General features: G+C 36.0%; 1 protein-coding gene across 5 annotated transcripts; it reads right to left on the bottom strand.

The window, feature by feature from the left end:
* Positions 1 to 487: 487 nt before the first annotated feature.
* On the bottom strand, positions 488 to 11075 carry LOC131528571 (trichohyalin-like). 5 transcript variants are annotated; one of them, XM_058757820.1, is made up of 6 exons: positions 10840 to 11075; positions 5933 to 9642; positions 4460 to 4596; positions 3182 to 3202; positions 1862 to 2747; positions 488 to 700 (listed from the first exon to the last, which is right to left on the bottom strand). In XM_058757820.1, exons 4-6 carry the CDS (start codon positions 3194 to 3196, stop codon positions 585 to 587), a joined length of 1017 nt encoding a protein of 338 aa, XP_058613803.1. In that variant the 5' UTR covers positions 3197 to 3202; positions 4460 to 4596; positions 5933 to 9642; positions 10840 to 11075; the 3' UTR covers positions 488 to 584. The 5 variants fall into 5 exon arrangements, with proteins under 5 accessions (XP_058613803.1, XP_058613804.1, XP_058613802.1 ...); XM_058757821.1 differs by having other exon boundaries at positions 6031 to 9642; XM_058757819.1 differs by lacking the exon at positions 4460 to 4596 and having other exon boundaries at positions 5262 to 9642.
* Positions 11076 to 14483: the final 3408 nt, after the last annotated feature.

The raw sequence follows: 14483 nt of genomic DNA, 5'->3' as shown, positions 1-14483 counted from the left end.
GTATTCTTTATATATAACGGGAAAGGTGTTGTAACAACCTTCTACGCGCATGCGCTGTCGTCACTCAGACAAAGTGGCGCTGTACGAGCAGCGTGACTCTAATAAGGTAGCAAGTTACAGCTGTGCGCTGCTTATAAGATAGAAATTACAGTCTGCCTTGAATTGCTATCTATCTTTGCTGATAATGTTCATGTTTAATTACTAAGCGTAACTTATTGTGTTGTGTTATTGCCAGTTTGTTATAATTTGACTATTATCATGTATATTCATGTTTATGTCACTGCTTTCTTTTGTAGAAAACCACAACTACATAACATCACAGCCTCGACTGCAGTCTGTTGAGTGGTGACAATAAATGGGTTATTCTCATAAGACGAGTGCATCTTTGCTTTGTCTCTAATCGGACAGTCTTTGGTGGATCAGTACCCTGAACCAGCAAATAATTCTATGGTGAAGAGCTACTAAAGCTAACCATTTTTTCACTAAATGAAAAATTTGTACTTATACTATTTTTTCACTAGGGTATGATTCACATTTCACATTTAGCTAGCAGCTGATTTCATTCAAAGCGGTTAATATACATATCATTGATCAGTTGATGAATCAGTTGATCGGTTGTACTCATCCTTCACTGGAATCTTGGAAAATCCTTCGCTTAAGTGTCCATTCAGGCAGGTTGGAGATTTCTCACTTTCAGACACTAATAAAAACAGAAGTGTCATATCTTAAGCTTAGCACGTCTTTTTTTAGGAACAAATTCAACAAACATTAGTTTAAAGTAACATTAATGTTACAATAATGTTACTATTACTTTGCATTCAAATGTGTATATAGCACCGTAAAGTGGTTACATTGACTTTTTTGTCATTAGACGACATTATTAGTGTAGATTTGAAAGCATGCTGGATCAAGAGAGAGGAAAAACCTCAATATTTGACTCAAAGCGTCATGTGTCTATGTGACAGTGCTTTGGGCATGCGAAAGGTTCAATTAATATTATCAGTAAATAAATAAGGTAATGAATGTGTGCAATTTAAATTTGTAAGTATTATGGTGTAAATTTAGAATAGGGTAACTTTACATTTTACTTCAAAATAGCAATCTGATGACGTAATGTGTGTTACTCCCAACATTGAGTAACAATATACAGTGCCTTGCGAAAGTATTCAAACCCCTTTATTTTTTCATGTTTTATATTGCAGCCTTATGTTAAACTGCTTTAAATAAAAAAAAAAAAATTCCACATCAAATTTTCTGAACTCTTCCCCAGATATGTGGCAGTTCTTTAGACTTCAAGGCTTTGGTTTTTGCTCTGATATGCATTATCAGCTGTTAGACCTTTTATTAAGACGTGTGTGCCTTTCCAAATCATACCCATTCAATTGAATTTGCTGCAGGTTAACGCCACTCAAAGTGTAGTAACATCTACAAGCGATATGAATGCTCCTGAGCTAAATTTCAAGTGTCCCAGAAAGGGTGTGAATACTTATGCAATGGAATCATTATAGTTTATCTAATAAATTTGCAAAGTTGTTACAAATACGTTTTTATTTTTTAATCATTTTTACTTTGTCATTATGGTGTATGGAGTGTAGATTGATGTGGAATTTTCTTTTTTAAAGCAGTTTAACATAAGGCTGCAACATAAAATGCAAAAAAAAATTAAATCTATTGAAGGTCTACCATTGTAGAAGAGTAATGATTTGATGAAACTATTCATTATCTTATCTTAGGAGGTCCAGTGTGTGGTCTGGCCTCAAAAAGAAAGTCAAATTTGGTGTATCGTATGAAATTATAATTATTTCATGATCCTATATCATCACATGCATCCATGAAAACGAGCATAAATAACAATTCTTACTGTTAGGATGATCTAACTCATTGCTGCTACTTCGCACAGGTTTCATTCCTTCTGCCCTTCTATCCAGTTCTCTCTCTCTTCTATCTAGTTCTCTCTCTCTTCTATACAGTTCGGTTTCACTTCTATCCATTTCGCTTTTTCTTCTATCCATTTCGCTCTCTCTTCTCTCCATTTCGTTCGCTCTTCTCTCCATTTCTCTCTCTTTAATATAGAGTTCCATCTCTTTTCTCTTCATTTGTATCTCTCTAATATCTGGTTCCATCTCTCTTTTCTTCAGTTCTATCTCTATTCCATCCAGTTCCATTTCTTTTCTGTTTCTTATATACAGCTTATCTGACCATACATGCAGGTCCATCAGTCTTCTATCCAGTTCGGTCTGTCTTCTCTCTGCTCTTTTCTCCATTTCTCTCTGTCTAATATCCATTTCGGTCGCTCTTCTATTCAGTTCCACATGCAGGTCCATCAGTCTTCCATCCAGATCCATCGCTCTTCTATCCAGGTCCATTGCTCTTTTCTCCAGTTCTCTCTCTCTAATATCTGCTTCCATCACTCTCTTCTCCGGTTGTCTCACTCTAATATCTGGATCCATTGCTCTTTTCTCCAGCTTTGTCTCTTTTATATCTTGTTCCATCTCTTTTTTTCCCAGTACCATCTCACTTAAAAACCAGCACATCGGTCTATTCAGGTCCATCAGTCTTCTCTCCAGATCTGCCTCTCTTCTCTCCAGATCTCTCTCTCTAATATCTGGAGCCATTGAACTTTTATCCAGTTCCATCGTACTTTCATCCAGTTCTATCACTCTCTCCTTTTCCCTGGTTTCATTCAGTTCTCTCTCTTTTCTCTCCAGGTCCCTCTTTTGTGCCTCAGATAGAGCTCTTGCACGTGACTGTATGATGAGACATTACAATTGTATTTTTAAAAGCTTTTTAATACTTTGCTTCTCACAGATTCATTTAGATTTACATTCATTCAGTCATTCACTGGTAAAAATCATGCTTTTATCCAAAGTCACTTCAAATATCCATCTCTCTGTGTCAAAAGTGTCTCCATTTGTCTGAATTCACCCTATGTAAAAGTTTAAAAGTTGAATAATATATTTACACATATTCCTCATTTGTAAGTCACACTGGATCAAAGCCTCTGCTATGAACAAATGCAAATAAGTACCACAGCAGAATTACTGTTGTTATAAACAAATGCATCATCTAAAGTGAGTTACTAATGAAAGTCATAAATCTGAATATGGTAAACTGTATCAAAATTATTATAAACTAATTATATTAACATATTATTAGAATAACTATAAATAATATGACTCACCTCCGAGGCCCCCATTTTGACCTGAAAGTAAAAATACAGTCATGTCTCAATTTGTGGGGACTAGAGGAAATCTTTTTTTTTTTTTTTTTAAGTTTAGTTTAATTAAGTGACAAAGTAAACAAAAAACACTGAGAACAAGAACAGAAACACGAGCAAAGCGGCAGACATAACACTTAACAAATGGCAAGGCACAAGGGAAACACAAGGGTTATTTATACACAGGAGAACAAAAGGGACCAATGAGAACTACCAAGCAGATGGGTGAGGTCCAATCAGTGGCCATGGCAACTAATGAGGGTAACAGCAGATGGGCAGAACACACACAGGGAGCATGTAACAACCATCAATGATTTTTGCCTGACATTTCAGTTGAGCAGGATAATCATAACAATAAAACAAGCTTGGTTTATCTCAAGCACAAATCAGAACTGTGGTGTCAAATCTCACCTTCACTATATGTGCCAGATATAAAAGACATCCAAATGTGTACTGTATTTTAGGATAATTAAAGTTAAAAAAATTAACTAATATATGTCACCATGCTTCCCTAGTTGATTGACTACATTAAGAACTCCAAACATTTTTTGTATTACAAGTTTTCTGAAAGATTATGTTTAGCTATGCAAACGAGTAATAATCCTATTAAATATGCATCAATTGGCATGCATTTCCAGAGAATAAATATGAACATTGGATAAAGCCAGGTTCAAATTTCTTGTTTCATTTTGTTGATATGAGTTGTTACGTCTTAAGTGTATAGGGGTGTAAAGATAACGTAACAATATTAAGGGTTTGAAAAGAGCACAACAACAACAACAACAGGTTTTATTCACAGCTCAGAGAGTATGCAATAGCTTCCAAACAAGGAAAAGTTAAAGCAAAAAAAAAAAACTTCAGGAGGGGGGAACATCGCCAAAATAACAAACAAAAGCATTTCTATTCTGGGGGGGGGGGGGGGATTCTTTCTACACCTGTCAAAATAAAAGGAAATCAACAACAAAATTATACTCTCACTCCCCATCTAATCCTCAAACCAGGAGAAAAAGGTACAGTCCAAAAGAAAAGGCGCCCACCTCCCTATGGCTTCCAAAAGGTTAACAAACAATTAAGAGAGAGAAAAAAAAAAGAATAAATGATTAAACATCAAAACTGTAGGCTAAGTATCTTCCAATATCTGGCTCAACAAAGGGCACAAAGGTTAGCTAGCTTCTAGCCACAACAGAAGGTTAATCAACAGTTAGATTAGTGAAGATAACAACCATACAGAACTCCAAAAACCTTCAACAAACTGAGCTGGGCTGGGCACAGGACATGCTCTGGAGAGAAGTTCTCCTCTTCTGAGGGTTCTGCTTGGCTTTTATACTACTGCGTCCTCAGCTGGTAAGCAGGTGCAGCTGGGAAGAGCAATCAGCCACCTGCCAGAGTGGAAAAAGTGGGAGGAGCCAGAGAAGCAGGAGGCAGAGAGAGAGAGAAACCACAACAACAAGAAAACATCACAATACACAACGCAGTGAATACGTCATTGGACGTAACAGAGTCGATTTGGGATATTTCTTTGTCAATCCACAAATAATAATACTATCACCATGTTTAGGCTGTAGGGATAAAATGTCACATAAATCAGTGTGAATGATGTAATTGTAAGTGCTGCTGAAGTGGAGAAAAGCTTGTGGCCTTTAAAGATATGAAGTGATATAAAATAAACACTAAGTTCACTAGTCTGAAATTGCCAAAATCTCATAAATTGACCAATGCACAAAACAAGCAATGTTTTTGCCAGTACTTTCGTACCTTATTTATAATTATTAAAATACACTATTTGGCCTTGCTAAACTGATGCAGTCTGTTTTTACGTTTCCTATGCTGATGAATGACTTAGTAATTCTTTCTCTATAATTCAAAACCCTGACTCATGCAAGATCTGGCAACACTGCGCTTCCTGCGAACAAAATCTGGACACGAATCAACAAAAATGGTTATTTAGGAGGGGAAAAAACTATCGATAAAATAGCGTACAAGACCATAACAACCCCGAAACAGCATCCTTTTTATATCGAAACAAAGGAAAAGCTGTTCTTGCCTGTTAGTTTGTGACGCACACCATCATCCTGAGCAGCAACCTGGAGCTATGTAATGTAACTATACACTGTGTGTGTGTGTGTGTAAGTGTAAGTGTAAGCATACGTTCGCCTGACACTGAATTTCGTCTGCTCTACGCGTGCACGCATGACGCCAGTTGATAAAATGCGGCTAATAAATTTAATATAGGCTATGTTTGTGATGCCCTTCCATTTTCATTCAATTTTATTTGTTTTTATGTAGTTATTGCATGCTTATGTGGGTATAAATAAAATAGCACAGTCACATATAGATCTTTCCTTTTATGTTCCACCGACGTCATAAGGGTTTGGGACAGCTTTAAATTAAATGATGACAGAATATTCGCTGTTTTAATACACTGTTACTCTTTTTCACTAGATGACGCTATTAGACCATATAACATTACTTGCTATTTACCCTCCTAGCTTGTATCACAGGCATTTCGCTCTCTACTCTGACTACAATATTATAATCAAACTACAATTACATCCTGCACTGAATTATTTCCATTAACACTATTATTTGACTGTATTATGACATTGTCACTCTATAGATTAGCAGCCTAAAGATACAGTGTGTTGATCCAATGGACAGAAGTCATTTGAAATAAAGAGGTAGTCATTGTACATAATAAAATTAAACACTACTTACCGCTTAAATTATTTAATATTGCCATTTAAAAGTATATAAAAAAACAAGACATTTTATGTAAACAATATTTCAAAATAAATGAAGAAGAAAATACCAACCCGATCTCATGAAAGTGCGCATAAATAGTACGCCAAATAAAAACGAAAACTCGTGGTATTGATGCGCAAAAATGGACCATGCTACGCAGGGCTTAATTTGTGCCGGAACAAGCCGAATCCAGATCCGGCACCTCATTTTGTCGGATCCCCCTCCTCACGCACCAATATGAAAGACTTTTGTGCTGACCTATTGATAGTTTTCAGTCATGTGACCGGCTCGAAGACTTGGAGGGCAAAACATCCATAGAACTGCAGCACAAGCGTCAATTGTTCATCTGTTTCCCAGCCGCAAATATTTAGATCACCTCTCAAAACAATAAAACAAAGGTATTTCTGAACAAAATGCAAGTTTTGGTCATCTGCAATCCATATTAAGCACCTGACCACTATTTCAATCATAAACAGTGCGACAAAACGTTGTAAAAACAATTAAAGTGCCTTAATATATTTAAAACAGTAATATTAAAAGATCAAACTCAGTAATCACTACATTAATGATGCATAGTTTACACAGGCAAGCAGATGAGGCCGGAATATGAACGCAGTCCGCTTAACGGTTCAGTGTTTTCCTTCTAATGGTTTTCTATGGGAAGCCATTTAATGTGAAACTTTGCACATTGCGTTTATATTCTGGCTTCATCTTCTTGCTTGTACAAAATATACATCATCAATAAGGTGTACACTGAATCTCGCCTTTTAATATCTGCGTTTTACTACATTATTACTTGATGCAAACTGCATAAAAATAGCTGGCGGTCAGTGGAGCAAAGCATCGTTTTGCCCGCCAGGTGGGCGTTCCTATAAGGGTGTGACGTCACGTGAAAACTATCAGTGTGCATATATGAAAAATCCTCTATTGCACTTGCGGCACATCTACATTTGAAATAAAGAACCTGAGCGCGCAAAAGACGCGACATGTGAACTTCTCTGCTCTCACAAGACATAAACGGATCCAATAGCCCACACCTGCGATTTCTTTCTCAACTGTTCACATTTACTTAAGAAAAAACCTGGATATTCGCCAGAACTGCCATATTTGCATAATTTAGTGTGTATTTGGCCACTTAGGCCCGCTCAACAACAAACTACGAAAAATAACTCAATATGACACTACTGACTACTGACTAGGCGGCTTTGGATGTAACTGTGAGCAATCAGCCTAGTACCAATTAGTTTTAAAAGACTTGCATTGTAGAATACTGTGATTTCATATTCATTATATAAGTACACTGCAGGTCTTGATGACCAATTCCGATTTTGTGACTATATCCGATTTTTTTGGACGACGTGCTTACATTTCTTTTAAAAGTGACCCATATCCGATGTGTGCATTTTACACTGCACTTGGTGAAACAAGCCAAAAATAGCATATGACATCACAAATCAATTTGAATAGTACATTGAGTTTAATTTATTGACATGGAATTCATATAGAAACGTTTTTAATGGAATAGTTACATCTATAGCTACATCAAAATAATTATATATCCTAGCACAATTCTTCAGGACAGTGATGTACGCAGCTCCGCTGAAAGCTTGCGAGTGGAATAATACTCAGGTGGTAGAAGCATGTCACATCGTCTGTGTTTTTTTAGTAATTAAAACCAAATGCGTTCATCAGTGATTGTATATCAAAGGCAGGGATATGTTTGTGTGCATTTTATTTTGTGATTTCAATGGAACGAACGGGACTGAAGCGCTCGTCCATGCACGAGCTGTCATCACTAACAACAGCGGCAGCGAGCACTCAGCGTGATTTCAAAAGCAACACATTTCAGCGTCAAATCGCCTTTTATTTAACACAAACGAACAAAATTAATACTCTGCTACTCAACTAAAGATGTTTCATTCTTTACAGGTTTTTTGTACCGCGAAATGTTTAAAAAAACTCCCTTTTCAATGACTTAGGAGTCGCATTTACAGGGGAATATCCGATTTGACCGCTTACACGGCAGGCGCAAATGCACGTATCTGATTCAGATCTGATTTATTTCCACATATGAATGAGGCCTGAAACCGATCGGAGAATATCGGAATCCATGTTATTTTTTCCTGCTTACACGGTCGTGGGCCATATCCGATCTGTGCCACATGGGAGGAAAAAATCGGAATTGGGTCACTTGAACCATGCAGTGTAAATGCGGCCTAAGTGACTGTTAATCCACCACTTTAGTCTGAACTTGTGAAACTGATGATTTCACCAACTTTTGAATTGGAAAAAAACATGCAGGTCTAATTTTACATACCTACCCTAGTGAAAAATAAATATACTTAATTGTATTTAAAATATATTTGTTTCATGATAAGTATACTAAAAATAGATTGGCATTTCTATACTAACTGAAAATACATTCTAAATGTTACCTCATGCTTTCATCAAGCACAAACTTCATTTGTAAAATACTATACTTTTTACAAAAGCATTTGGGGAAAGATGAAATATATATATTCATCTTTAAGAAAGTACAATGGCTAGGTTCTTAATTCCATCTACAACATGTTTGAAACTTGTTAAAAGTGATTTTCACACATGCATACCCATATAAACTAACTGCACGAAACCTTTGAAAGAGGACGTCACTTCATAAACCCAATGACATGTCCATGCTCACTCAGCCCAACAACTAGTGTCGATAAGAGATGAATGAAGCAACTCAATTTATGATCCTGTAGCTGCATGAAAGCCATATATAGTATGTCTGTGGGGATTGTTTGTATTGTATGTCATATAATTTAAGTAAATAAGGCCGCTGTGTGAGTTCTCACCTAAGACTATGGCACAGTCTGTGTATTGATATTTGTTTGTTAAGTATACTTGGAATAGTTCCACTTTAGCACAAACAAGTATATTTAATACAACTTTAGTTGAACTTCAGCACTGCTTTTGCACAACTAAAATGCATTTAGTACAAAATTAGTTTTTCCAATTTAGCAGACCTTAAGTATACTATAGTATATATATAAGTATAAGTATACTTAAATATATTGTGACGAGTCGGTGGCCCTCCCCCTTATATCATCACCACCCCGTCCCTTATTCGCCACCCTTCACCAGGCTCCCGACGGGAGTGGGTGTGTGAGAGAGGAGGGGCGTGGAAACAGCGAGGGCTGGCGGCGTGTGATGAGGCACAGCTGAATGGAATGAAGCCTCATCACCGCCGCTGTTTAAATGCCAAGCGCGCCTCTCCTCGAGAGATCGGTCTCTTCCCCCGTGCATGCATGCTGGTGTCCTCGTGGGTCCAGGAAGGGTGCGTTGAGGGACGTCGCGCCACCTGAGATGTGAGCCGCAGGATCCAGAGTCAGGATGAAAGCCGCACCTGTATTACGGCTGACGGGCCAGGATGCCGGGTCGTTAAAATCCCGCCAAAGGCCGAGGAAGAGCCGCTGCTCAGGAGAAGCCGCCATAAATTGTACTTATACTATTTTTGCACTAGGGTATGATTCACATTTCACATTTATAGCAGCTGATTTCATTCAAAGCGGCTTAATATACATATCATCGATCAGTTGATGAATCAGTTGATCAGTTGTACTCCTTCACTGGAATCTTGGAAAATCCTTCGCTTCAGTGTCCATTCAGGCAGGTTGGAGATTTGTTCTCACTTTCAGACACTAATAAAAACAGACAGACAGGCAATTCAAGTGTCATATCTTAAGCTTAGCATGTCTTTTTTTCTAGAACAAATTCAACAAACATTAAAGTAACATTAACGTTACAATAATGTTACTATTACTTTGCCTTCAAATGTGTATATAGCACCGTAAAGTGGTTACATTGACTTTTTTGTCATTGGACAACATTATTAGTGTAGATTTGAAAGCATGCTGGATCAAGAGAGAGGAAAAACTTCACTATTTGACTCAAAGTGTCATGTGTCTATGTGACAGTGCTTTGGGCATGCGAAAGGTTCAATTAATATTATCAGTAAATAAATAAGGTAAAGAATGTGTGCCATTTAAATTAAGTATTATGGTGTAAATTTAGAATAGGGTAACTTTACATGTTACTTTACATTTTACTTCAAAATAGCAATCTGATGACGTAATGTGTGTTACTCCCAACATTGAGTAACAATATACAGTGCCTTGAGAAAGTATTCAAACCCCTTTATTTTTTCACGTTATGTTGCAGCCTTGTTAAACTGCTTTAAATAAAAAGATTTCCACATCAAATTTTCTGAACTCTTCCCCAGATATGTGGCTTGATGCAATCCTGTCTCTGAGCTCTACAGGCAGTTCTTTAGACTTCAGGGTTTTGGTTTTTGCTCTGATATGCATTTTCAGCTGTTAGACCTTTTATTGAGAGGTGTGTGCCTTTCCAAATCATACCCATTCAATTGAATTTGCCGCAGGTTAACGCCACTCAAAGTGTAGTAACATCTACAAGCGAAACTGAATTTCAAGTGTCCCAGAAAATACTTATGCAATGGAATCATTATAGTTTTTTTAGATCTAATAAATTTGCAAAGTTGTTACAAATAGGTTTTTTTTTTTTTTTTTGTCATTTTGGTGTATGGAGTGTAGATTGATGTGGATATTTATTTATTTTTTAAGCAGTTTAACATAAGGCTGCAACGCAAAAAAAAAAAGATTACTTTTGCAAGGCACTGTAAATCTATTGAAGGTCTACCACTGTAGTCACCATTGTGCAGAGTAATGGTTTGATGAAACTATTCATTATCTTATCTTAGGAGGTCCAGTGTGTGGTCTGGCCTCAAAAAGAAAGTCAAATTTGTTGTATCGTATGAAATTATAATTTCATGATCCTATATCATCACATGCATCCATGAAAATGAGCATAATTCTTACTCTTAGGACGATCTATCTCACTGCTGTGTCGTTTCGTTCCTTCCTCCCTTCTCTCCAGTTCTGTTTCTCTTCTCTCCAGTTCTTCCTCTCTTCTCTCCAGTTGTCTCTCTCTAATAGCTGGAGCCATTTAACTTTCATCCAGTTCTATCGCTCTCTCCTGTTCCATGGTTTCATTCAGTTCTCTCTCTTTTCTCTCCAGGTCCCTCTTTTGTGCCTCAGATAGATCTCTTGCACGTGACTGTATGATGAGACATTACAATTGTATTTTTAAAAGCTTTTTTATACTTTGCTTCTCACAGATTCATTTAGATTTACATTCATTCAATCATTCACTGGTAAAAATCATGCTTTTATCCAAAGTCACTTCAAATATTCATCTCTGGGTGTGGTCCAGTCAGTGGCTATGGTAACTAATGAGGATAACTACATGTGGCCTTTAAAGATATAAAGTGAAACAGGTGCAAATATATAATGTGTTATAAAATAAACATTTTAGTCCACTAGTCTGATACAACACTATATTAAAAGCCAAATTGCCAAAATCTCATAAATTGACCAATGCATAAATCAAGCAATGTTTTTGCCTGTACTTTCTTACCTTATTTATAATTATTAAAATACACTATTTGGCCTTGCTAAATTGATGCAGTCTGTTTTTAAGTTTCCTATGCTGATGAATGACTTAGCAGTTATTTCTGAACTCTGAATCATGCAAGATCTGGCAACACTGCGCTTCCTGTGAACAAAATCTGTACATGAATCAACAAAAATGTTTATTTAGGAAAAAAAAAATATATATCGATGAAATAGCATACACGAGCATAACAACCCCGAAACAAGCATCAGCATCCTTTTTATATCGAAACGTAAAGGAAAAGCCGTTCTTGCCTGTTAGTTTGTGACGCACACCAGTATCCTGAGCAGCAGCCTGGATCCATGTAATGTAATGTATATTCTATTTTAACTATACACCGTGTAAGTGTGTGTGTTCAATGCTAATCAATCTCTCGGTGTAAGCATACGTTCTGTACTGCGCCCACATCGTCGTGCTGAATTTCGTCTCTTCTGTCTGCGCGCGCATGACGTCAGTTGATAAGATGCGGCTAAATAAATTTAATATAAGGCTATGTTTGTGATGCCCTTCCATTTTCATTCAATTTTATCTGTTTTTATGTAGTTATTGCATGCTTATGTGGGTATAAATAAAATAGCACAGTCACATAGATATTTCCTTTTATGTTCCACAGAAGTCATGATTAAATGACGACAGAATATTCGCTGTTTTAATACACTGTTACTCACATTCACTAGATGGCGCTATTAGACCATATAACATTACTTGCTATTTACCCTCCTAGCTTGTATCACAGGCATTTCACTGTCTACTCTGACTACAATATTATAATCAAACTACAATTACATCCTGCACTGAATTATTTCCATTAACACTATTATTTGACTGTATTATGACATTGTCACTCTATAGATTAGCAGCCTAAAGATACAGTGTGTTGATCCAATGGACAGAAGTCATTTGAAATAAAGTGCTAGTCATTGTACATAACGTAATTTACCGCTTGAAAACGATTTAATATTGGCATTCAAAAGTATAAAAAACAAGACATTTTATGTAGCCTAAACACTCTTTCAAAATAAATGAAGAAGAAAATACCTAGGTATTTATCTTTTAATTAATTAATGCTGCTAAATATGTAAAACGCTTTAATGCAAAGAACAAGTGTGTAAATAAAAGATCTGCCGGTAGGTTATTAGCCTATTTTAAGGGAAAGGTCATTTAACACTTTGGAAACATTGTTTAAAGGCCTGCAATACCTTGCATTCTTCAATTTCAAAGTCAGTTATTCAATTTAAACAATTCGCAAGCTTATTAAAGAGTGAAAAAATGCGGAATTTCTTATACTGAGCGGATCTGATTTCATGCTGTCCCGACTCACACGTTATTGTTGTGCTTCAATGGCTTGTGAAAAGTCCTTTGCTTCTCCATCGTTTTCATCATTGTGCTCATGGTGCTATATAATAAAAGTAAACATATCAGCTATTTTATGAATGGTCTAACAGGATATTTGCATATTCAATTCTAGCCTAATTTAATTGGCACTTTTAATAGAATTACTGTGTTAAAATATGTAGTCTTACATACTCTGTGTAGTATAGTAAGTACAAATACTTAACACAGGAATGACGGTCATGTTTTGATCCAATGGACTGTTGTTCTTCTGTTTGCATTAGGCCACTCTCTGGCGTTTTTTTATTTTATTTTAAAAAAAGTAAAAGTTATTAATGTTATAAAAATCTTATTTTGGACCTGGTCATCCCTTAGACACTTTTCTACCATTTTCATCTGGGTTTGAAGTTGTTCCACATCTTTTTGAAGTTGATTTTTTTTCATCTTCAGAGACAATTTTTTCACTTTTCAGCATTCCTTCCTTAAGAGATTCACATTAAGCTTTAATGTCTCCTTCTTGTGAGCTTTTTTTTCGATTCTCTTACTGTCTTTGCATGCTTTCTTTTTCTGTAATTTTTCTCAAAAAGTATTAACAAAGATTATCTTCAATAAAGTATCCTTTAGCATTTTGGTCTAAATTATTTGTGAAAACGTCTTGGTCTTTATTTTGGATCTCCTCAACATTTTGATAAGTGTTCATGTAATAATCTAAAGCCTCGTTCCCAAAGACATCCATGAGAGCATGTAAAAGGTCATTTTCTTCACAGCCTCCAGCAGAAAAGCATGAGGTTCAGGAAAGAGAAACTGACACTCAACAAAAAGCCTTACCCTTTGTCATTGTCTCTAGATTATAAATACAAGAATGTGATAATCAATGAAAAAGACTTCTTTGAAGAAGAAATACTCATTTATACTCTTTCCTTATTTAATCTTCTTCTCATCAGAGGTATAAAAACATAAGTGGAAGAGGTTATGTTTCTGTATTGTCTTTAAACATTCACAAATGTTATTTACATTTCCTCCACGGTGTTAATATTGACTTTATATCCCTGATATTCAGCTGCCCAAAAACCACAAAAATTTAAACTAACATGTTGTTTTCACCTGCTTGGAATATGTGAGGTATTTTACAATAAAAGTTTCAAAGCATCAAAGTTTCATATCATGATTATAGTGACCAAAATGATAATGGTTATCAATATTTTCACAGTATCATTAAAATAGGCTGGACATGTTCGAGAAGGACTCACATACACTGAAATCATTTTACCAAGTTTTGTGTTGAAAACTTTATTTATATTTTTATGTAGTCCCTTGTTGTACTGTGTTTGTCTTATGTAGCACCTTGGTCCTGGAGAAACTTGTTTCATCAGTTGTTTGAAATGACAATAAACTCCACTTGACACTTGACTTGACTTGACACTTGAAAATCAACAAACAACAAATAAATGTGCACCACTCTGCACTTTTTGTTCTCATAAACATCAAAATAATGACATTAAAATGATGGACAGATTTTAAACAAACAAAAAATATCGGTTGGCTGACTTACAACATAACATGTTACCTTCTCACATGTACTACGTTCAAATAGCCGAAAGTTTTAACAAAAAACAAATGGTAAATACACTTTATCTACTCCATGAATAATTCTACATTGGCTGCCGAAGTATTGAGT

The sequence above is a fragment of the Onychostoma macrolepis genome, chromosome 21, assembly GCF_012432095.1.
Source record: "Onychostoma macrolepis isolate SWU-2019 chromosome 21, ASM1243209v1, whole genome shotgun sequence".
In the NCBI taxonomy this organism is placed as follows: domain Eukaryota; kingdom Metazoa; phylum Chordata; class Actinopteri; order Cypriniformes; family Cyprinidae; genus Onychostoma; species Onychostoma macrolepis.
This window is presented reverse-complemented; position numbering and strand designations above follow the sequence as displayed.